This window comes from Cataglyphis hispanica, chromosome 5 (genome assembly GCF_021464435.1).
Source record: "Cataglyphis hispanica isolate Lineage 1 chromosome 5, ULB_Chis1_1.0, whole genome shotgun sequence".
NCBI lineage: Eukaryota > Metazoa > Arthropoda > Insecta > Hymenoptera > Formicidae > Cataglyphis > Cataglyphis hispanica.
Window position 1 is genome coordinate 5,171,937 of NC_065958.1, and position 26,828 is coordinate 5,198,764.

Genomic DNA, 26,828 nt, shown 5'->3' on the forward strand with positions numbered 1-26,828 from the left:
TACCGCGACAAGTATATCGGCCGGGGAGCCCCGGGAGATATTCTAAAGATAGAAAACGCGCGCCGCACGATCACGACGCGTCGAGGAGGAACGCGTCGAGAAAACGCACTTGGCTCGCACGCGCGCGTGACGCGGCGGAATCGTGGCGAGGCGGGCGATCGAACGTGGGAATCGAGGACGCTAAGGAAGAAAGACTTTTCCGCCTCCACGACGCGAGAGTATCGAGAATCTCGAAAGCGGCGGCTCGTGAACGTCGCGAGAAAACGTGGATGAGACGCGCGAATCGATCCGTGGTGACACGCGAGTGGAGCGAAAGCGACGAGGAAACGAACGACTTACTCGATCCACCGCTCGATTTTCGATACTCGGTGATTCATGTATAAATCGTCATAAGTTGGCGATTAAATTAAGGAATTTCGAGAGTAAGAGCGAATCTCTGTTTCTCTCTTTCTCTTTTAGCCCGGCGCTTTCGCAAATTGCTTCGACGATCCTCTCGCTGATCCTCGACGGAACGGAACTCGATCGTCATATATAGATAATTTTCCAATGACGACGGGAAATTGATAGAGACGCGAGTTCAGTGATATATATCGCGACAACGTGCTAGTGCGTCGCATCGAGACATGCGTGACGGAAATTTGCAGCACGCGGGCGAAGCGAATTTCGCTCCGTAAGCTGTTAGTTTATCTTTCAGTAGTGAAACCGTTTGTTTGCTCTTCTCTCGAGTCTCCATAAATGCGTTCAAGGCTGCCGGGATCGACCGCTATTTTTCACGTTAGCGCTAGTGCAAACGATGCATCATTTGCAAAATTGGCACGATGATTAATGTTTCCCGAATTTATTGCGACTAATTAACTTTGGATAAATGTATATGTTCAATATTGATACCAATCATGATATAGGATAGAAAGATGGTGGAGGGGGGAGTTGATTGCGATACCTGCTTAAATTATATATTAAACTGATTTAAAAGCATATGTAAAATTACTATTATATTATCTTAGTGAAAAGAATCCTAGCGCGAAAAAAATAGTAGACATAAAGTGTATCGTAATTCTCATTTCTTTCGTTTGCATTTTTTTTTTATCTGTGGATTCTCTGATTAATTTAGAATACATTTTCTTCAAAAATATGTCGAAATATATCGATAACTTTTAATTTGAAAATCATAAAAAGTTTTCATAAAATGATTTACAAGGATCTCTTTACATTGAGATAATAAGAGAAAACAGTAACTCTTTCATTTAACTAGAATATTAAAAAATCGCAAAGAAAAAGATGATTTAGTAAAATAATACCGATTTTCTATTAATCAATAGAAAACCGATTCCTATTATCAGAGAATCCACAGATAAAGAGATCAGGAAAGTAGGGCATGAGATGTTTAAAAACGATGCTGTGCTTCAAACTCTCATATAATCCCTTCAAGATATAAAGTATATACATGTATAATTTGACATATATGATTTAAATATTTTTAGGCGGATAAAATAATTTTAGAGATAAATTTTATAAATTTATAAAATATATTCAAAGACCTTTTCATAAACTTTTCAAAATGTATGAACAAAATTTGTTAAGAATGCGTCATGAAATTAGCATACGCCGAAACATTATTAAGCGAAATGACTCAATTTGGATTTGTAACGATTTGTCCGCAAAGTATAATTTCCGCAAGTCTCGCTCGAGATGATGGATCGATTCTAAAAGGCCAGTGATAATGCTCTTATCGCGCCAACATGTCAGTCTCTTTATCATCTTTTATCGCTTTTCCCAAAGTAACGATGATATAACATTCATTAATAGATAAATTGCATATTATTCGGTTTCATTCGATTATTTCCATATTTTTTAAACACAACGACAAACGCAAAGATTCATATTTTTATCGCATTTATTGCTGTCTGATCCTTATCTTAGATTGATGACAAAATAAACGCAATCATTGAGCTACCATAATATCGCAATAGCTTAATCTATCAAAATTAAATTAATTTGATATTAGCTTAAAAGATATTTTTTCGTAAAATATAAACGCGGATATTTATTTAAAAGATAAAATATAGTAATATATAATAATTAATTTAAAGAAACATTTATGTATGACCATTGCATAAATATTTATGAGAATCGAGTGAACACAAAATGCATTTGTTGATTCTTTTTTATCTATATTGATGTAAGATAAAAAGATAAAAACGATGTAAAAAAGCAAATAAAATTCCGGGTGAAATACAAATAAATTTAGCGTTGAATGCAAGGTGAGAAGACAGTAAGAACTAGAGACATTTTCTTCATTGAGCAACAAAATTATATTCGTGAATATTTACTTGAGCAGCCGCATAAATAACCGAAACTTTCCTACACGAATGCATCATATCGTATTCGATATCTGAAATGACATACGGCTGTAAAGGTCGCGCATTAAGGGTCGATGTTACTGATACTGACAACATCCCTTCGCTTCTGCGATGGGTTTTCATTTTAACGAGATGCATTTACACTTTTTGTATCGGAAACTTCAAAAGCCATTTAAGTTATCTGAGTTACACTCGGCACGCTTCTTACGTACTTCCGCTAAACTTTAGCGGCGATGCTTATCAACGTTGAGATATGTCCGGCGTTTTCTATGTAGACGGACAACTCGGACGTAAAGTTAACGATATACAGTCCCGATAGAACAGAATATAGGGGCTGCCTTATAACGCTTTCATCTACTTATCGTCGAGTTCTCGCCTTGTACTATCGTCCCCTTGTACTATCGTCCAGTTATTTTGAGTGTCTTTGACGTGCTTTTCGAATCCGACAAAAATCGAACGGAGAGCAATGACACAGATGAGTTTGGTTACCACCCTCTACATCCCTCAAAACTCCTCCATCAATGTCGCCGGAATTCCGCCTCGCCGCTTTCGATTCTTTCGTTTCTTCTGCTCGACGGCGCTTGACGTCCAACTTGGCTAAGATTTGTCTGCTAAGATTTCTTGTTCATCCCTCTGAACTGATCAAATCTGATACCGCCATTACGGTAATTGAAGCATCACGTCATTCAATGTTGTCGAACTAACAGCAAAACTTTGGAGGTCTTCGTGACTAAACTGGACTGATGTCGAGTAATGAGAAAGCGTTAATTTCTCGCATAAAAAAGATGAAGCGAGGCAGCAACAGATTATCATTTTATAATTAAAATTATAAACAGAATTTTGTGCAAACGTATTAAGTATGCAACTTTTTTTTTATTAAAAATGTTATCATTTAATTAATCATTTTAAAAAAATATGATATATGTGATATATTAAATAAACAAGTAAAGTAAAATTATAATGTAAGATTTATTATATTTGTTGTTTCTTATTTAGTCTCATTTTCTAGAGATTTATTATAATTGCATCGAATTTTGCGGGATAATTCAATAATAAATATTTTATATTTAAAATATTAACTAAATAGATCGATGATATCAATGCATTATTGAAGCGTAAATCAGCAAAGCTTGAACGGCAAATATATTTCTCATGCTTTTCAATTCTCTGATTAGAAGACCATTTCTCATATTTAACAGATTCATTTGTATCGATAATGGCAACCCGACAGCTTCATTTGTCATTTTATATATCGAGTGTCGATCTTTCCGACATTCTAGATCGTCTGGCATGTCTTCAACTTCCCCCCGATCTGCCATTCGCTGTCGAGTTAGTATGTTGGTCGCAAATGAGATCGATCGACCCTTCCGCTCCGTAAATGTGAAAGATATCATCGCGGCGTATGCTTCCAGTTAATGTTCTGGAAATGGAGAAACATGAAGATGCTTAAGGAAGCTGTTTGCATACTCACCGACTGGACCAGTGAAGCAAATGAAGTGAATTGTACACTTATTGATGAAAATCTTGAATAATTCAAGGAACAATCAGTGATGACAACAAATAACAAGTACATGAAGAGCGTTATATCAAAGCTTTGTAAAGAGTTAATGAGTCTAATGAGATTCTGAGAAAGAAAAGTGGATCTGTTGTTACAAAACAATGAAAGAATATAATTTGCACACTTAATGAAAATATACAAGTCTTATTAAGAGAAGAACGGATGAAAGAAAAAAGCAGAAGCGAAGAAAGGAAAAAAGGGCAAAATAAGGAATAAAATGTATGAGATAAAAGCCTGATAAATACGAAACAAATAATAAAAAAAGATTTAATAGCGAGGAAACAGATAGATTCTAGTGAAACGAGAAAATGAGTTTGTATATTGGAAACAAAACGTGCAAAAAAAAGGAAAAGAAAAGACGTGGATAGAGAAAATTGGATGAAATTGCTGGAGGAAAGCAATTACAGATATCCTCGGAGAAAATAAGACGACCATAAACTGATATAAAGCTCTAGTGATAAAAGTGGAGAAATCGATAGTAGAAGATTTAGGATCAAAAAACGTACGATAAATTGCAGAGATCTTGATGAAAATAAAAAAGAAAGATTTGGAGTGGTGAGAATTGATGTTGAAAGGGAAATGGGGGAGAAGAAGCTAAATAGATGAACTCGGAAAACTTGGTGTGAAGAGGAAAAGCAGCAACAAGAACACGCGAGTTTCAAGTGACGGGTAACCGTGAAGATGGGGGACGTCCGAATGAGAGATGAATAGAATATGGGGGTGAATTAATGTGCATCTTGTGAAACCATCGTGTACTTAATTACAAGAAAGGATAAATGTATACGCATCAAGAATATATCGGGTACAAAATAAAATCCGTACGAAGAGGAAAAGCTTCTACGAAGTGTACTTTGTTTATCTTCACGCTGTCAGCGATGGCGAATGATCGTTCACAGATGATCAGCTTATTGTTAGAAGCGGCTGGCTCGCTTTAAAAAACACGCTACTTTTCGCCAAGATCACATGTCGCACATTAAAATAATACATGGATGTGAATCTTCCTCATCGGCCACAAAGTGTTCGAAGTGAAGCGGCAAGTTCCTTCGATCATTCGCTTTTAACGGTTACGTCATAACAGTCGACGATTTAGTAACAATAAAAAAGGTAGACTCTAACAAAGACACGCGATTTCTTCAAATTCGACCACGCGTATTGTGTTCAGGAGTAGAGAGCAAAGATTACGCGCGAATGACTTAAGAAATTAATTATATAACGCATTCTTTATCTAAAGCGTCTTTTTACTGCCGATTCGTGATTTGTCATCATCGATGGTATTTTGTATGTCATCGAGCTCAACATAGTGCAGTGCGATTTTTTGGGCCCGCCGATGCGTTGTAAACTTGGACGAAAGTGGCAGGAAGCGGAAGTGGAATCGAAGTGCCGCCGCGTGATCGCAAAGTGGTGATCGTCCCCCACGTTACGGGTTCGCCAGATCAGTTAGTGTCTTTCGCGACACAGGGAGTCGCGTTTGGGACTTGTAGCCACAACATGGGTTGCGAACTGAGCAAACTGGCCGCTACGAAATCGCGCAATCAGGGCGGAAACGATGGCTCTTCGCCACCGCCGCCGGCCGCCACAGATCCGCGACTTCCGCTCACAGCCAGGCAAAAATTTACGGTTATCGCCAGTTGGAAAGCGGTCTCCAGAGCACTGGAGCCTACGGGCGTATATATGTTCATAAGGTATGTAAGCCATCGTTAACGTCGCGAGTCTTTTACGACTCGCTTGCTGCAAAACGAACGTTCAAACGAACATATGACTCTTGAATGATCGTATTTTCACGCGCTAAAAACGAGAACACGATATATGTATATTACATTAACATATTCACATTAACGAGAACACGATATACATATATCGTGGAAAGATCGTATTTTATATACGATTTTAAACTCTAATAACACTCTCCGTTACATTAATTTCGCACAAAAAAGTATTTTATTTTCTCTCTTATATATTTTTTTTTCTTGTAGTTTCTAATTAAATCATTTATCAATTATTGTCATTGGTCAATAATTCAATTAAATGCAATAAGCGATCTTTTCAAAATATATAGACAGATATAATAGAAATAATATTAAGAGGATTTAAATCCTCTCATCCTGGCAATCCTATAAGCCAATTAAGGTATCTCGATAAATGATATACCAATATTTCATTGAACGTGGTGAGATATTATTACTGAAAATATATAATATAACAACGTACTTTTTATTTTTTATTTTAAAGAATTGCAAAAATATATGTCTCTTTGATTTGCAGTTCACATATTGAAATAGGTCATGCAATAAATTATTAACTCACAATTGTTAACTATAAATTAATAATTGAACTTTGCGTTAGCAAAACATTAAAAATTACATGACTTTATTTCGATATAATTTCTTAGCGTTAAGGATGACATCTATAATTATTGGAATATTTTTATACTTTTCACTTGTTTCACACATTATCGATCAAATGATGTGGTCGTCACTTTATAATACTGTAACACTTTATCTCTCCACCTCTAGAAATTGGATTAAAGGTATATATTTGAGCTTTTCTGACTCTAATAATTTTTTTAATTGAGTTAATAATATTTTGATAAATAATACTCCGATATCATTAAAAATAAATGAACTGACATTTACCAACTGATTACAATGCATAATATTTTCGACTTGTCTATTATTTTTTTTATTTATGTAAAATTAATAATAAATTATATTTTATGCTTAAATGCTACAAAAAAACAGAATACTTAACATTTATAAACATTTAAAAAGAAAATTACAATTATCTTTTACGATTTTAATTTATCCGCTAAAATATGTGCATGTCTTCGCTATAAACACGTAACTCATCATCCGGATAATTTCGTAAACAAGAAATACAAGTAAAGTTTTGCTATGTGCAATATATATAGAGCATAACTAAAAAACTGTTACATGCAATATATATATATATATATATATATATATACACACACAGCATTAGAAAAACATATTTTCTGAATTTTCCAGGTCAAGTAAATTTGCATTTTTCAGTGATAAAGTTACATAGGTACATACGCACACAAATATGAACCTAATTTTTTTATTATTTCTATCATTATAACTTTTACGAAAACTGTAATTTTTAACATCTGTTTCCAGACAATTTAAAATATTTTTTACAATAAGTTAGATATTTTCAGACATATACGAGACATACGATTCATAGATATTTTCTTTAGCGATATTTTAGCAAACTTTTACTTAGATATCAAATTTTTTTAAATAACTGCCTATTTTCTAGTATTAAATCTTTTAATAATTGCGCAAAATTTAATATACTAAATATATTCTCGTTTAACCATCTTTATGAGGGTAAGAAGATATAAAAAAAAAATTCTTTGGGACTACAAATAACAGGTTGTCGTATACAAATTCCGATACTTATACTGATATTCACGCGGTAAAAATTATCACGAGTACCGTAGAATTATTATAACTGAAATTTCGACGTGACAGTAAGCGATATCTCCATTAAAAAATTTCTCATAATATACTTAAAATTTCGCAAGTGCGGAATCACACACCGGAAATCAATTCCGTCTTTCGAGGGTGCCAAAGTATTAATATTAAAAGGAAGACCGTGTTGAAAATTCCGTCTTCCGTAAGAAGATGGTGGCCATATACATTTTCCAAAGTTGGGATATAGCATCGTGTCACGCGCCATTACGTGATTAGTTGAGCGTTTAGGCTCTTCAAGGCTGCCATCAACGTCAGACGCAACCCTGAAAGAGGGTGGATGTACTCGTCAATCCTTACGCTCCCTTCCGCCCGTTTTCACTGACGTTCTTTTGCACACAGAATGCCTATCGGTGGATCGTAAACCGACCGTCGCGTCGGTCGTGTCATCGCTCGTGCATCGAACTGAGGGATAATCTTGTTTCTAGAGACCCTGCAATTTGATCATACAAAGCTGTGACGTGCAGATGAACGTGGAAGCATACATCTATTTCGAAACCACCGTAATTGAGATCGTTTAATCCTTAACAAACATACACGAATTTTTCTGTTCTTAAAATTAAAGCGATAATATTAGTAAAAGGAACTAGAGTATTTGTGTGTGCAATTTTTTACATCAGATATTTATGATTTGCTATAAAAAAAAAAAATATGTATCTATATATATATGTATTATAATATAAAAGTAAATTTTATAAATTATTGTTTGTCACAAAGCAAACATTAATTATTTGATTAATTAAATTTGTTTTTTAGCTTAAAACGCAAAATATATAGAAATTTGAGCGTATTTTTGATAAAGGTTGCAATTTTATTTTACAAAGCAGTAAATCTCTTTAAAGTTTTTTTAAATTACGAAGCAAGTGATATATTAAGATTCTTCACTTAGATGCAACAAAGTAAAAAGTTACATTATTATCATTATACACCATTTCTTTTATGATGATAAATAAAAATAATATATTCCTTTCATTACATGCTAATAAGAGAGGATTAGACCTTATATTATATTTCACAGAAAAAAAAAATAGTTTGCCATTATGTTTCGCGAACAAGAAAATTAAATCGATTTTCATAAATGTTGCACATGACACCATTAAAAAGCTTCCATAAATAACTGACCCAGTACAATGTAAATAATATCTTGTTCCAAAGTATTTCGTATGAGACGTGTCTTCCATTTCGATGCTTTTCTCCAGGAAGAAAATAAATTTAAGTCATATTGCAAAAATCTTTGCGAAGAACGCTTCATTCGAATCTACAAGAATTTACAATTAATTCACCAAGCACTAAACATAAAAAAATTGGCACTCGTGCTTGCTAATTTTTCCAAAAAATTTGACAAGAGCCTCCAATTACGGACGAGTCGTCGTCTTGACGGGGAGGATGCCCTGAAATACTTCAGAGATGTGTGCTTTCTAGCTAGAAAAGTATTACTTTATATACCGCTGCGAAAAACGTCTGTTAGGAACATCCTTTCGCAGTCTTTTGGTCACGAATGTAGCAAACTGCAGCAATATCTACCATTTGGCTGAATCCTATTCCAGTTTGCCATTCAACAAAAGCGCTTGTTATATTGTCACAATATTGTTAACTTTTTAATTTGCAGTTTATGAATCTCGCCGTTCATATGAAACGCCGATATTTGATAAAATCTGGGCTGACATTTCTTTGAACAGAGTTTTCAAAATCTATAAAATTTTTGACTAATCCAATTGTGGAATGTTTTTATATTTCAGTGATGATTATTTTAAATGTGTAATTAGAATGAAGAAAAATCTCATCGAAAAATTAAATATTTTATAAAATTACATATAATATATTTTTTCTTAAGTTTCTTTTCTTAAATTTCTTTCTCTTTCTCTGTTTCAATAAATAAATTACGTTATTTTTTATTAAGTACACATTTTTCCAGAATGCTAAGTTTGGAAATCTTCAAGGCGATTAGCGACTCATCTTACAAACAATGTAATAATAACAATAAACTAAATTGTCACATCGCGATAGTTTTATACAACTGCTAATTAAATTTAACCTTGTATTAATCTTGACTAATTTAAATTCTAATAATTTTTGAGTCCCAATTTAGCTCAGAGAGTTTCAATTTAGAAACATTTTACAAAGAGTTTCAATTTAGAAACATTTTACAAAAATAAAAGATATCCAATTTTGTAATTATTTACTATAGAATACACAATCTGTTTAAATCTATTTTATCATCTCACTAAATCACAAATTCTAAAACTTCTTGTAAAAAGAGATTACAAAAAAGACATTTTCGATTTGAAGAAAAATACGATTATATTTCTCGTCACAATACACCGAAATTGCAATAGCATCGACAAAGCGAATTCTCAGAAATTCCCGATAAGCGTTATTCTATCGGCGGGTTATAATTGAGATTCCAGAAGGTCCCTCGCTTTTAATTGAAGCATACGGTCAAACAGGTGGAAGAGCAGCTTGTCGTTTATCCTTCAACATAGGCACAATCGGACATTGATCCAATCCTAATATGTCGTAAACGAGATTACGTCTCGTTGGAGAACACCGTGCGTGTGTGTGAATTCTCGTTAGATTAAAGTTCTTCAAATCAAAAGTCCGCATCGTCGACGGCCATGCGAGAACCCCATCGTGCCTATTTCATCTACGATATTGGATTGACGGCGATTAAGTTGAACAATCGAGCGAGCATAACCCGGACTGTCCGCTCCCTTCACATCCTTTTTTTTTTATTTTTATCAGGCGAACTGACGCCTGACTCTACCGCGACTTTTTCCCTCTATTACATATATTCGTCCGACCTTTGCCGACGTAAAGGAATAGAATGGAATAATTTAGAACTGTAACGCATTAAAAAAGCGCTAATTAAAGTAATTAAAATTGTAAATTTAGCGCTCTATATTATCCAGAATAATAATTAAAAGATTAAATGCAAAATTGAATTATTTAATTTGACTTATATTTTATTTCGAAGATACACATTTTGAAAAGCATAGCTGATATATTTCCAATATTTTTTTCTTAGAAATATACTGATAAATAAATTGAAGTAAAAAGTGAAACAACCACATTGATCATAAAATGCCAGAATACATAAAAGTATTATTGAGAAAATAATACTTTTGAAAAAAATAATGTTCTATTACAATTAAAATAGTTAACAATATAACAATTTTAAAACAATTTGACTCATCATAATTGATTTAAATAGCCTCAAATTTGATGAGGAAATTCGACTTGACTCGCATTTATGAGATCATTCGCACGATTCTATCGTACAAGAAAATCTGCTGATTTATTGGCTAGAACAGTTTCCTCGTAGAATCAATGAGAAAACATACACAGATAAATTTACGAACTTGATTAAATATTTAGAAATGCTGCAAAACAATTCGCTATATCTGTCTTTTATAAATACACGGATGCGCATCAATGCGTTTCTCGTCCCATTTTTCTACGATAGAAAATTGCGCGTAAATCAATTGCAAAGAGTTTCCTTCTTGCAATTGAAAAATTTTCTAAATATTAGGTATGATGATTATATATACTGAATTATTACATGTAACTTCACGTGCGTATTTTTAACCATAAACACACATGTGTACACACATGTACGTTACGTTCTGCATGTTCGCCTTCTCTTCGCATACTGCGTACTTTATTAATATTTATTGCGGGGCACTCAAGGGAGAAATGTTTATAAGAGTTTCAGGTACGTGATTATAGCAGGTGCGTTTAAAAGAGTAATAAATAAGTAGCTCTTCTTTAAATTAAGAATTTTCATAGATATTGAGTTTGACGATTTAGATATTGAAAAAAGTTATACAATTTTGTTTTTAAATATTTAATTTTTTCTAAATAAATATTCATATTTTTGACATGTATTTTGAAAACTCAATATTAGAAACAAGCTTATCAATTTCAATGACTCTCAAGTATATTATATAGAAGAAAGAGCATCTCCTATTACATAGAAAAAGAGTGCTTACTCACCAAACATTAAATATCACTTATTTCTGGTTTTATTATTATGACTAGTAGATAAAAATTTATCTGAAGCACTTTACCCAGTATTTTAAATGCGGAATGTTTAAAAACATTTAATCATATTTTCTTTTTAGTTTTTGCAGGCAATAAAGAGAGAGTAAACGTTACTTTAAAAATTCATTGCATAAAAAATCGAAAAAGTACAGAATTACATTTTTAAATTTCGATTCGCATCCAAAGATCATATATATATATATATATATTTCTTCATATTTTATTAAACAATGCGATAGAAATCTTTGTTTATATCAAATCTCTTTCACATTTTCGCTATTATCAAAATATTTCAGAGTTTCAGAATTAAAATTCTAAAAGATTAGATTTAATTATATTAATTTTGATAAATTCCAATTGAAACGGTAAACAATTTGTTCAGAAAATGATAAGCGATTTAACAAATTTCAAATTAGATTCATGTTTCAGTAAATTACAAATAAACAACCGGTCGTTCATATTTTCTTTCCTTCCCACATTATCTGATAGAAGAACTCGTTCTTCATTTCATCTTTTTTTATCTCGCTTTTTCGCAATCCTTCGAGAAACAAGGACTATCCTAGTATCGGTGCTCCCTTGGGTATTCACGTAAGTCTGATACACAGCATATATACAAAAGGGGCGAATCACGAAGAGTTAAATCACTAAATTTATCTCAAGAATTAGAGGAAGGAGCCAAAAACTCTCATTTAAATAACATCTTTCTATTTTTGCATTGTGTTTGCGAAATAGATATTATTATCTTTCCTTATTTTTTATTATCTCGTATTTGACGTCTTTATAATCCCTAATATTATAAAAAGTGAGTATCTTGTGAAACTCTTATTATAACAAAATATGTGTATACATATAGCAATACATAAATGCGGCAAGAAAGTCTGTATATTGACACATATCTATTGATAAAATAATATAATAATTTTTTATTCCAAATTGAAAAAAATTACGAGAATCCTAAAATGATCATCGACATAATCAATATGTTTCTCTCCTCAATGCATGCGGTTTATCTCTTTTTTGTCAATCAAATGACTCATTTTTATCTTTGCGTTTTCACCGCAAGAACAAGTCTCTATTCACAAAGTAAATCTATTCATTCACACGGAAGAATATTTTTCGCAGTTTTGTCCGATAGATTCTACGCCAATGGTATATGCTGGGAGCATCAGGACATTTTTATTATTATTGACCAATGAGAAGAGAAAGGCTATCATACAAAGGGAAACTGAGTGCGTATGACAAGCGATGAGTGAAAACAATGGAACAGGATCAGAATTCCGATTACTTAAAATAGGAATAATGCGAAAAACGCTCGATGCTGTATGAAGCCGTTAGATACCCCGAAAAGATGGAAAAATAACTAAAGTTCCGGAAATAATTAAAAAAATGTTTTTACTTATTTTTAAAGCTTTTGTTTCAATACGCCTTACACATTTCTAAAAAAGTTCTAAAATTACATAAAGCTTTATAAAGAATATAAAACTCTAATAAAGCATATACTTTAAATATAAATTATATTTCTTTGTGTTAATTTTTATTTTTGCGGAAGAAATGACGATAACACAAAATATCATAGCGCGGTAAATTTTATAATTTCTCAACTCAATCAACACACGATGTATACCGCAGACGATATATTTCTCTTTTTTCCACTTGCGTCAAAAATATCTTTCATGCTTTAAGATGATATAGTTTTCTCTGCGTTCTATCTATTTACTCGTGCGCAAATGGAGCGATTCGTGATATTGGACCTAGTTGAACTCACGCGATGAGAAAACGAACACACAAAACGGGTTCGCAAAGACGATATTTTAACGTGAAAATGATGACAGTGCTTTCTGCTTTTGAGACGTAAAATAAATGAGTTTGTTCAGAAAAAAAGTCATTATTCTATAAGAGTATTTGAATTCATCTCTCTTCAATTTGATTCTAATTAAATCATACTACAGTAATACTGATTAAATCAGATAAATGTCATTGTCTTTGAATTGCTTATTTTAATTGTCAATCTCACTTCTTTTCCTACTTTCTACTTTTAATCATTTTTTAATAAAAATTTGATTGCAATTTTTGTCCATTCTCCTCTAATATTATATATCAGATAATTAATAATTTTATTATAAGACTTCTTTTAAATATTTCTTTAATTCAAGCTTTTTAATCCTTCATTTAAATGTGTCCTTGTCATTCGATTTTGTTTTATCTTGATAAAATATTTATAATAATCACAATATATGTATATACATATATATGTATATAATAAATATATTTATATATCTTTCATATATAAAAATTATATATATATATATATATATATATATATATATATATTATATAAAATAGTTTAAATATATATTTTTTGTTGATATATTTAATAAGTTATTAAGAGAAAACTGTGTATATACTTTCATTCTATGAATTATTCGATTATGTAATATATATGATGCGTCTTCAGATCAATATATATGTAAATCTGATAAAGTATATCAATAAAAATAGATAAGAACAGTCTAGCAAGAAAACACCTATAAAAATACATAGTTTATGCTTAAATTAAAAAAGGAACACACACAAGAGTTAATCAAGTGTTTTATATTCTTTTTCTCTCTTTTTCTCTCTTTAATACTATTTAAAGTAATATCGCAATTCTGTAAAATGTCAATAATTTAAAAACTTTAACAGTTTTTTTTACAATTTTTTACAATATTGCAAACTAATCTGAACATTTAATTTAATATCACAGAAATGTCATTCTGTTACACATAGCTAGAAATTTAACTTAATACAAATAGAATTTTCCACACATGGCATTATTTTCGACTTTGGACTTCAAAACAAAAGCATTAAAATCTGTCGCATTATATTTATTGAAATTCTATTGAATAAAATTTTTCGTTACAGCAAAATTTCACTTTGCATACAATCATCTCGTGTATACATTTTAAAAACAAGCGTACTAATTAACAGACTAGGTGAGCTCGTCGAAGCTCTGTTCTAAAAACATATGTGAGCTCTTTCTATTTTTCCTTGGTCAACGAGCAATACGTTTCCTGATATTGACGTTTTTACAATATACGAAGCACTAACATAGTAGAGCTGAGTCAACGTTTACATCAAAATGATTCAATGTGAAAATAGAATTTACTTTTATTCTGGAAAATAGACCAATTTGATATGAAAAATTTTCTTTCATGGCTAGAAAAGAAAAAGATTCAAGAAAAAGATCGTATTTAATAACTCTCTATGCGATTATAAGTGTAAAAAATATGACAATTTATACCAATATATTTCAAATATTCTCCACAAAAGCTTTTGCACAGAAAATAAATAACAAAAGATTGCTATAATTATTCTATCTGGCTTAGATAATACATATGTAATGATAAAAGAAAAATTATCCCTTTGTTCTTATCTATAGTAAGAAATCTAAATTAATTTTGTCTTAAATACAAGCAACACTTGCCCAATAAATAATGTGAAATTAAAAGCTGAAGATATAATTTGAATTGCGGTCGATTAATGTTATATTCATGGATAAATAAAATTCTTTCCGCTTTTGCAACTTAAACTTTTAATTCCGATATGGCAGATTACAATTTAAGTTTAATTTTGTCAAAATTGCGTTGTAAACAATCGCTTTTAATCAAGATATTTCAACTTGTTTATAACTGTTCGATCCAATATTGCCGAAACCAATAAGAGTAACCATGCCTGATAATGTTGCACTATTGACACGCAATTGCATTAAACAACTTCATATTTGTGACAATTTAATATTTCTCGCATATACGCGCATAAAACTTCGATTTTCACTCAATTTTGTGAGCTACTCAAGCGTGATGCGTCGATATAATTAATAAAACACTCAATATCTCGTATAGTTTTAATTATTATTACTCAAAATAACATTGCAAAAACATTAAGACAAAATAAAGTCATTTAGGTAGATTAATCTTAATACCACCTATATCAACTTTTTTATATTCTGCAGAAAAAAATTATAAAAGATACTGTTAAATTTTATTTACACTTTTTCTTTATTAGATTAAATGAATCTGAAATTTTATTAATTAAAATAAGAAAATGAAAAATGATTAGAATACAAAATTTAAGCTATCAAAATTAATATCAGTAGCGCTGCTCTCTCTCTCTCTCTCTCTCTCTCTCTCTTCGTATTGCATAATTTATTGAGTAATATATACATAAATTGAGTAATCTTCTCTTGAATTCTCTAAATATCTCTTAGATTGAGTGTGCGCGTGTAACAAGAAAGGGAGATACGCGACACAATACATGATTATCCTTGGATAAGATTAATCTTGGAATTCCGAATTGTATCTCAATGTTGACAAATCTACTACGTTCCTATATGCATTCCACAAGCGCGTAAGTGTAACCTCACGCGTAATTTAGATCTAAGCTATATATATATATATATATATATATATATATATATATATATATATTTATATTAAAGGTAAATATCTCGGAAAATAAGACAGTAATAGTTATGATACAAGAGTTCTGCAATATACATTTGCATCACCATAAACCTTCTACGCCCTTTGAACATAACAACGTAATTGGTTTGTAATAATGTTTAGTTTCGCGTAATTTTTCAGATATCAATACTCATGAGATGAGATATTCTATCATTAACATTGTGCTAATTTTCATTTTTTATTATATGGAATAAATGCAAATTATCTTTATTATATTTATGAAAAATAATTAATTATATTAATTAATTATTTTTTCCTACGACAAACGTGTATATTTCGCTTATACTGTATATTTCTGCATACATATATGCATACGCGCTCATCGATTTCCTTCAGACATCCAGCTTTAAGGTAACTCAATTAAGCTTGCACCAGCTATACATATCATCCTCAACAGTTACAAAGGAGAGAGAAAGCGGGAAAGAGAGAGAGAGAGAGAGAGAGAGAGAGAGAGAGAGGGAGAGCAGAATCGAAGCAGCCTTTGGTCCAGCGGCAGCCTCGGAAATCAATAAATGACTACAAGCGTGATCAACGCGACGCGTCGATCGCATTTTTTTTAAGCGGCAAATTTATACATCAAATTTATTCATCGATATCTTTCTGTCTTCCTCGATTATACAATCCCTCATCGTTTTCTGCGCTGAATACAAATATTTAAATGAAGTGATGTATGATTGACTCTTGCGTGCAACGAAAAAAAAAAAACTTCTACAATAATGTTTAATCATAATAATTTTTTATTTATATACGCATGCTGCTTTTCTCTAGCAATATTAAGGAAATCAATATTTTCTGAGATAGAAAAGCAATTGTAATTTAGAACATTCCAACAGGACATTAAAAATATCTCACTTAGCCATGGAAGAATTAATAAAGCAACTACGTGCGCTAAATGTATTCGAGTAGTAACTTTGATGTAAAAATAAACGGCTTTCTCGGGTAAGAGCAGCTTTGTGTTTTTAGCGTGTACATATAAAACATGCATAAAAAAAGTCGTATCGTAGAAAAATGTCGTTGCTTACTATAGTTAAGTGTCACGCAACAAAATAATAATAACACACAATGGGCAAGCAGACTACTCTTAAATATTTATGCATACGTTATCACCACATTATCGAGTTAAAGCTTACTTCCTAAATGCATAACGCAAACTAATTTAACGCAGAAATGTATAGTCAAGTTATATTTGACATAATTCTTATTGCACACACACACACACATATATATATATATATATATATATATATATATATATATATATATATAAATATCTCCATTTCTTTATTTAAGTTTTGCTTATATAAAATATTTGACATTCTTAAATTAGCTGTATTATTTTAATAAGAGCTCGATAAAATCACTTATACTCTTGATTGTATATGATGATACAAAAAATTTCTATTGATATAAAATAATTTTTAATATATATATATATATATATATATATATATATATATACATTTTTTACTTATGTGTTTTTAATAATATTTTTCTAAGTAGATGTACTATAAGCATCGTGCTAAAACGCGAATAATCTAATAAATTTATTTAAAAAATTTTTTTCAGAATAGGATTAAATCTCCTTTCTTTTGACAAATCGCATCATTCAACCAGATTAATGCAACACAATCTGAATATTATTATCGATCTATTAAATATGTTAATATATAAATAATAAAATTTAAATTATGCATGCAAAGTGAATACGAGTCGATTCACCCCGTCGTTATGAAGCGGAGGATCCTTGAGAAAAAAAGAAGGTTAGCCACGTTCCACCGATTTTTTTGGGGTGGTCGTCAGAGAAACTGGAACACGTACCACTCTTAAAGAGAATGGATCATATCCGCCGAGCTGGCAACGGCCAAGTGGCAGGTTGCGCATGTTAATAGTTTTACGAGATGAATGAAATTATTGACGAAAAAGATGATTTTTTTCATGACACGCTTTGTAAAACAATTTCGCGTTTTAAAGTATTGCTGTCAATTATACATTTAAAGTGTTACACATCTTTTTTATTTTCTCTTATTTTAAATAATTAAAAACTCAGCAGTATATATTACAGAAAAAATTTGCAAAAAATACAATTGCATTTTTTGTGAGAAAAAGAGTGAAATTTTAAGCCGAAAACCATTTTATAGAGACTTGTAACAAACTTGTGTTATTAGGTATTAAAAGAGACAAATATTGCTTTTATCAAAGTGCTATACATAAACCAAAAAACTATATAAAATATTACGATAAAGAAGAAGTGTTACTAAAATAGAAGTGTCAATTTATTTTTTACCAAAGTCTTTTATGAAGCTGCATAAAAAATAAATCTTTTTTTTTTGTTATATCAGTATTTGGGCAATTACTTCAAATGTCTTATTCAAATGTACTGTTCATTTTTATGGCATATCAAAAAACAAGTAATTAGATAAATAATTACACTGACAATACAATAATTATTAAGAATAAATATTTTATAAGTTATACCTTATAAGAAGTTATATAGATATTATTATTATTTCATCTACAAATAGAAACATGATGTACGTGCTCAATATTAATAATATAAATTAAAGTAGATAATTAGATTCGCTAATCATTCATGGATCAACCTACTAATGTCACTGCAAATACATATATCAGAAAATTTTAATAAATGTATGGTTAGAAAGTTACATAAATGTTTATGCATATTATTTTAATGTCATTAAATATTTATTTATCTTTTAATAATATAATACGACATAATTCCAAACCACTAATTATTATCAGCGTAATATTGCATTTGATACTTATGATATCACATTGCTGATATTTTACACAGTCAATATTTACCTATAATAAATTTGTAGCTGGTGCAATGGATTTTATTTTTTTGAATACCAGAAGTATTGAATGACAGATATTTATTAACAAAATAATTTGCACAAATTGGTACCATCTATGCAATATTTTATGCTTGACAACAATATTGAAATCTATCATTAGAAAGACCTAATATTTGCTATAATCATATGCATTATAATTTATATGCAATAAAATTTAAAAATAAAATAGTACAATCAATTGTGATTCGTGGCTGAAATCTACATAGTTGCGCATATTAATATTGCCGAGTTTCGTGTTTTATAATCTGTTTTTTTCAAGGAATTTATGTCGGCTTATTATTCATCGCAACGGTCTTAAGACCCGGATTTCCTCGAGGTAATTAAAAATAGTGTTATTGCTCACACAGCTGGATTTTCCCAAGGACTTTAATTTAATTGAAATACAAGGCATTAATTTCACCGCGCGTTGCTCAAATGTGTTAATATCCGGTAACGCGAACGTTGGGTTCGTTCTTTGATAAGATTTTTCGCTCAAATCAAATTAATTTACCAAGATTACTCGATTCTCACGAAAAGATCGATATTGCATTAAAATCGCACACAGCGATGTTTCAAATTGTTTCTATCTTATACATCTCTTTGCTTCTCCATCATACAAAATATATAATATTTGTCATCCTTATTTACTCCCTATATACATGCTAAAAGAGAAAAGAATCGTGTTATATATAATGTATCGTGTTATATATTCAAAACTAGACAACAACCAATATTTGATTGAACATTAATAATTACTCATCACTGTATCGATCTTTAGAGATATTCTTTCATTGGATTATGAGGACAATAACGTGGGAAAAAAACTGCATGCGCATTGAATCTGGGAATATTATTATTTCATTGGTTTAAGCACCTTCTACGGAGAAAAGGGACAAGGGATATGAATTTCCGATATAAAACTTTTCAATTTGTTCTCAAATACGATAAGAACCAAACTTATCTAACGGATACCGCTACTCTTTATATTACACCGTCGACCGCATTTAAAAATATTTTATCGTATCCCGGGTCAACAGGCGCCCCCGTTCAGTCCCCTTCAATCACGTCGATCCCATCTGCATCGTGGTATATGCAAATTTGTTTTTATGCCCCTTTTAAATCTCGCCTTCCGTCTAGAAATCGCGTGTTTTTACATGCAAACAGCTTGTGCCCTCACTAAAGCTCAAAAATATATCATAATTTACGGCATTTTTACTTCAAAAACACAGGCTATCACCACAAAAAAAAAAATCCAATTCAATGCTGATTGATGTTTGCTGGAGATGTACTACTTGTTATTATTATCATATACATGATATATATAATGTATGTAAATACGTCAAAAAATGACAGAATGATGAAACATCAGTCTTATAACCATTTGGGATTTCTGTAGACAGAGTAAGCAATAATAGTAAAGTGAAACATTATATATGATGAAAAATTTTAATAAGAATTATATAAAACGTTATAATAAAGCTATAATAAAAATATATGTATAAAAATATATGTATAAAAAATATATGTATAAAAAGGTATGTTCAATAATAACAGCAATAAGCTCAGTACTTTAACAATTAAATGGGAAAACTGGTAAATAGGACAGATATTGATCCGGAAATTTTTTATTGTTAAATTTTAATAATGAGTGTGTATTAAAAATGTACGTTTTGGACCACTTTAATCCATCTTTAGTATAGATAAAAATATATAAAATTTTCTTATTTAAAAATATATGTATATGTGTGTGTTTATATTTACATACTTTCTTGCACAAAAACCTTTATTGATTAAATATTTGTCAATTTTTTATTTTTTTTTTAGATGTGATTGAAATCTCTATATTCAAGAGCTAAATTAAATTAATATAAAAATAAAACGATACATCATTCCAAAGCAATGCTACTCATTTAAATTTATCACCGATAGAAAAATATATACAATTTGATATTTCTTTTCGAGTTGTTGTAGATAACATCAAATTTTTGAAATGTACCGATTATCTTTGCATATTTTTTCTGACGTAAAAATAAATTGCTATTTTATCTTTTTATCCATGCTATAAGATATATTTGGGTGTGTTTATGTGTTTTATTACTTATTAAGATGATTTGCAGCATGATCCAAAAAATAAAAATAATAAATAAATATGTCAAGTATAAATACATGTTATAATAATATGCTATTCGCAAAATATAAAATGGAAGAAAGTATAATATGTATTCTTGTGATATATTGCATAATTATTGATTGTCGAGACTATCGAAGATAATATAAATCGATTTATTTTTCTTTTCAAGCACATACATTTTTCACTAGCCAGACAAGAATGAGATTGGAATGCCTCGTTGTAAAGAGGTATTTCATGAATGGCTGAGAGCAATCTGCCATCCATGAAACAAAAACATTTTTATCGAGCTACTATAACAACAATCATGGGAACTCGTTACCTCGACGGGTAGAAGGCTCATAAAAAAATTGCCCAAATTTTGCGCAAAGTCAAGAGAGCCATATATGAAAAAGAAAAAAAGGAAATGCCAACGTTGTAATAAAATTTTTTAATAAATTTCTATGACATACGTTACTCTCATATATGTATAACTACTCAAAATATTTTGATTTCTTTAACACTATACATATTGTGTTAGAGCGATTCAAAACATTTGTCAAAATATATAAAAATGTGTTAAGCTGTTTATAAGTATAAATATTATAAATTACGCATCTTTTTTAAACGATTAATTTATTTTTCTATAAATATGCTATAAATATACGTTAGATGACATGAAGTTTGGAATTCAATAATTCAATATTGATTTTGTCCCTGAGGTCTTCTCCTGAGGATTTTTCAATTAGAGAGAAATAAAAGATATCATGAAGTCTGGTGGAATGCTAGGTATTTTGAAGGGATTGGAGAGCAAATTTTTAGACGCGGAATTAAAACGCCACGAGTTTCGTTAAATGCATTGAAAAAGTATCAAGGCGGAAAAAATCTATCTTGAGCCACTGGAAAATTAAGTTTGAAATTTATGACTTCTTCAGAGTAGACGGGACCTTATCAAGAACGCTCAAGGCACTTTTAACCACCGAATGAAAATTGTTGCGCTTTTTTCATTTCTCTTGCTGAGAAAAATTAACTAGAAAAATTAACTTCCATCTTTAAAAGATGATTGCTTATTTCAAGCCATAAATTAAAATAGATTAAACTATTAAGTGCAAATTAAAATTTCTATTCTAGCATATCATACACATTTTTGTGTAACAATTAAGCAACAGATATAATAATTAAAACATTTACTTTTATATGCAGTATACTAATCTTTTATATGAAATTACAATTTTGTATCAAACAAACTATCATTAACTCAATATTTGTGATGGAAATCGTTCTAATAATAAATACTGGCACGTATATAATTAACGCGTATACTCTTTTAACTAAGTCTGATGTACTTACCCTCTGCTTCCAGGTTGTTTGAGGAGAACGCGGAATTGTTAAATATGTTCACAAAATTCCGGGATATGAAGACGAAGGAACAGCAATCATCGAGTATGGAACTGGCTGAGCACGCTAAAACAGTCATGTCGACCCTCGATGAAGGGATCAAGAGCCTGGACGATATGGACGCGTTCTTGACGTACCTTCACGAGGTTGGGGCTTCCCACACAAAGATCCCCGGCTTCAACCGGCAATACTTCTGGGTAAGTCCTAAAAAAAGACACAAATGCCCCTTATATCCTGTAATATTCATACGCGACATATGACATAATATAAATATACGATAGTGTTCCATTTATCGACCATTAACTGGAGGAGAAAATAAGATTGTAAAATAAAATTGTAATAACTGGAGAAGAAAATAGAGAATACTATAATTATTTCAATAATTAAGTGCTCAATAATAATATATTATTATTTATCTTCATCAAAACTTTGTACTTAGAAAAATTTGCGTCATTTTGAAAAAATACTGTTACATAAAAAAGTTAGGTAGAGCGCGAGTATATTCTTCTTAGATGTCAGAACATTGGTAGTTTACTCTACAATACCGAGGAAATGCAAAGCGAAATTTCTCGCTCGCCGGAGACACGTCCCGCGTTTCATGGCGAACATTTTCCCTCGGGATGTCGCGCTTATCTCTTGTAACATGTAAATCAAAGAGAATAAAGTGACAACTTTTGGGAAATACTGTAAATTATTTCAGGGTTTGTCTCAAGATCAGAAGATCGTGTACGCAATAAAAGTACAACGACGCTCGGAATAAATATGATACAATAATTTTCGTTGCATTACATTATATTGTTGAAAAATATGTATTTATATATATTTATATATAAAATCTGTTATCCTAATTAGTACATTTTTATAATTTGAACTGAATAAAGTCAATATAAAATATAAGCTCATGCAACTAATTAAGTATTAAGTTTTTATTGTCATATGACTTTACTGTCTCGTCTTTTCATTTTATTATATCCATATTATATTTGTTTGCAAAATTTATATCATCTTCTTGACTGAGAAAAAACACTTGCTGTGGAAAAGATTGGATAACAAACGTTGAGACTTCAACATTGCTACTACACGTCGGGTATTTTGCTCCTTCGTGGCTCTTCGTAATCCGTTGCACAGCTGGTGTCCGCCATTTGTCTGCCACATTACGACACTCTATGGTGTCTAATGAGAAAAGATTCTTTTTTAACAGTCCTTACATCTTTCTAGCAACTTGAAAAAAAAAACAAAGATAGTAAAATAAATATACAAAAATTATTACGAAAAATATAAAGACTCTACCAATTTATTATTTATGCAGTTCTCAATTAAAAGGTCAAATTTGCTGCGCAAATATTTCTTACTTTAAGATGTAATAATGTTTTCTTAAAAATGTCGACAATTTGTGTCATCAAAAATATCTTTATAAAACACGTGAATATTATTATGTAAAAGATAGGTGTGTAACAATACATATCGTAACTTCGATTTGTTTTGTGCAAACTAATACAGGATGCATGAGAAGAGAGCAATCGTAACTTATAAGACTTATAAATATTCCACAACTTTATTTACGATCATGTTAATCAAAAATACTTTGAATTCAGAACACGAAAATCGATACAATAACGCTTCTGGCCCCTCGGCCGTAACACAAATATAAATCGGTATATTGCGAAGCAAATAAACGAAAATTAAACAACACAAAAATAACGTAAAAATGTAGTTTTTTGTTGCGATTTTAAAGCAATAAAAATCGAGGGAATTTTGCCTTATATTTGAGTATTATATGCTTAATAAATTGTTTAATATTATTTCTTAATAGAACTGGTAATTACCTATGTAATTATTATTAAATTTATTGCACAAATTACATGTTAATACAACATAAATCTTGTTAATATACATTACATTAATAATCATAGATATTAAATCAACTAGCAAATTATTACATTAAACAGATAATTTTCTTCATTAATTTGATATTTATTTAAACGAAAGTATATTCTTTTTCAGTTCAAATAATTTGCGTTTCAAACCTGCATTCATTTTATTAACCCAATCAATTTTTTTAATATGTCATTAAAATTATCTGTAATCTGATTTATTTGCTGAACTAGGAAAATAGAAAAACAAAAATTTGAGTTTTATGCTGTTGTAAAGAAATAATACGCTACATATATACAAGTATTTCATAAATATAAATTACGTACATCATAAATATAAATTATAATGTACAATATATAAGAAACAGTGATGTATAAAAAATCATAATCTGTGTGATGCATATCGAAGAGAAAGTATCGTTAAAGAAAAAAGAAAAACGATTTCAGCGCAAAAATATTTCTCTCATATGTATGCAAAGTAAGCTTTTGTTATTTTTCCAGTAATGGAGAGAAAATTTTCTTGGTACATTTTAAAAAGAAAAATACATGCCAAAATCCTTTTTTTATTTTCTTAAAGAAAAGAAATAAAATTTGAAATTGTATAGGAAAAAGCGAGAATAAGGATATTTTAAAATGTGCGTGGTTGGAAAAGTAAAAATTATAAAAATTTTTATTAAAATAAAATTAATATTAAATTAAATTAGTAGTATTACGATATTTAGAACGGAAGATAATTCTATAATTAAATTATTAATGATAATAGAGAACATGTTTCATACGAGAGGCATTTCAGATTTATCTCTCGAATTAATCTTGATCGAGAATAACTCAATTTCATCAATTAATTCTTCGATCAAATATTGGCAATCAAGTTTTTTCAATTTTTTAATTTTTAAATGAGGATAAAATCTAATTATCCGTAAAATGGGTTAAAGGATCATAACACGGAGTGTCGCATTTACTTTCGCAGCATGGAATGTTTGTCTACGATTTCAAATCTTTGCTTTGACATGAAATCAAATTATGCCTGTCCTCTTTTCCAGTTACACAACTCATGGATTTTGTATTGTATATAGGAATTGATAATTTCTGTTGGACAATCCTGTGAGGTCATTGTGAATGGATACTAAGATCGCAGCACAACTATATAACAATAGAAATTCTAAAAAAAAATTTAGAACACTCTGATTGCCAAAAATTTGTTGGCTAAGAAAAATCACAAATAACAAAATTGAATTATCCTTGAACGAGATTATATTCGAAAAATGCTTTCTCAAGTACAAAATATACTTCCTATTTATGCTATTATCATGATTAACAGTTTGTGGAAATATGCTTTTAATCTAAATGTAGCAAAATAGTAATATTACTCTTTTCTTTTTAAATTTTTTGAATGCTTGATCTTAATTTCATATAATAACCAAACGCTTTACTTTCAGAAAATCGAGAAACCGTTTCTGGATGCGGTGGAGCGTACACTGGAGGATCGATATTCGGAGAACGTGGAGAACATCTACAAACTGACGATCAAGTTCATCATCGAAACGTTGATCGACGGCTTTGACAAGGCACAGAGCGAAAAGGCCAAGTCCTAGTCGTCCTAGTCCCGAGGATCCGGCACGCACGCGATCGCCCTCGATCCTTCGAAATGTTGACCGCCCCCCCGGTTCGCTCGGTCCCCCCGATGCCTGGAACGGAAAAGAGCCACAATCGCTATGCCGATTCCTCGATAAACGGCAATGGGACAATCGTCGTTCTTGCGTTGGTTTACGCCACGCCATCAATTCGTCGCTCCTTCGTTTCTTCAATCCGCTTCGCGCGGATTCCCGAGAAACGCGAATTTATGTGAGAGCACGTGGCGTTCACGTCGTAAATGTTCTCGCCGGCCTGAGATCTTTTTTCCCCTCGAGCGGGTCTCGCTACTAAACGTATCCGGATATTGAGAAACGGTCCCGAGTCAGTCTCTCGGGATTTCTTTCAAAAACGCGCCGCAACGCGAGTCAAAAGAATCGCGCGATTCTTTCGACGGTCGAAGGGTTTTTAACAATTCTGAAGCTCGATTTGATTTTTAATTAATTGTATATTTTTTTTTTTAATATTATAAAAACTATTCTATCTAAATAATGCATACGACGATTCAAAAAATATATAGTAAAGCCATTTAAAAAAATGTCTATTGATTTTGAACTTTTTTAGATGTCTTTGCGACATTATTCAAAAATTTATATGTTGTTTAGGTATGTATTTGTAAGAAGAAAAACACGCAATTTTATTAATGTGAGATATATTTTTCTGCATCCAAATCAAAAATTGGACTCAATTATAAATAAGTTATTTGAAATCTTCTAAGCAACTCATGAATAGTTCTGCAAACGTCGATTAAGTTTAATTCAAATTTAATTGGTTCTTTGTTTCCTTTTCTAATGTTAGTTTCAAAAGAAAGTAAATAGTAAGTTAAACTAAAATCAAAGTGCATCGACGACAGCAAAATTAACGCTTTGAGCGCTATAATTTGAAATTTATCCAGAATATAATCAGGGATTGTAACCTGATTTTAATCAGGAGTTTTATAAAAGGATGCCAAAGAGAGGATCCATAAAAAAAATTCGTACAAAAGTAAATAATCCTCATTAAAGGTT

At 30.7% G+C, this 26,828-nt stretch overlaps 1 protein-coding gene across 1 annotated transcript; it reads left to right on the plus strand.

The window, feature by feature from the left end:
• Positions 1 to 26,387, plus strand: LOC126849503 (neuroglobin-like). The gene is made up of 4 exons (XM_050591403.1): positions 1 to 670; positions 3,773 to 5,600; positions 22,281 to 22,512; positions 25,629 to 26,387. Exons 2-4 carry the CDS (start codon positions 5,407 to 5,409, stop codon positions 25,782 to 25,784), a joined length of 582 nt encoding a protein of 193 aa, XP_050447360.1. The 5' UTR covers positions 1 to 670; positions 3,773 to 5,406; the 3' UTR covers positions 25,785 to 26,387.
• Positions 26,388 to 26,828: the final 441 nt, after the last annotated feature.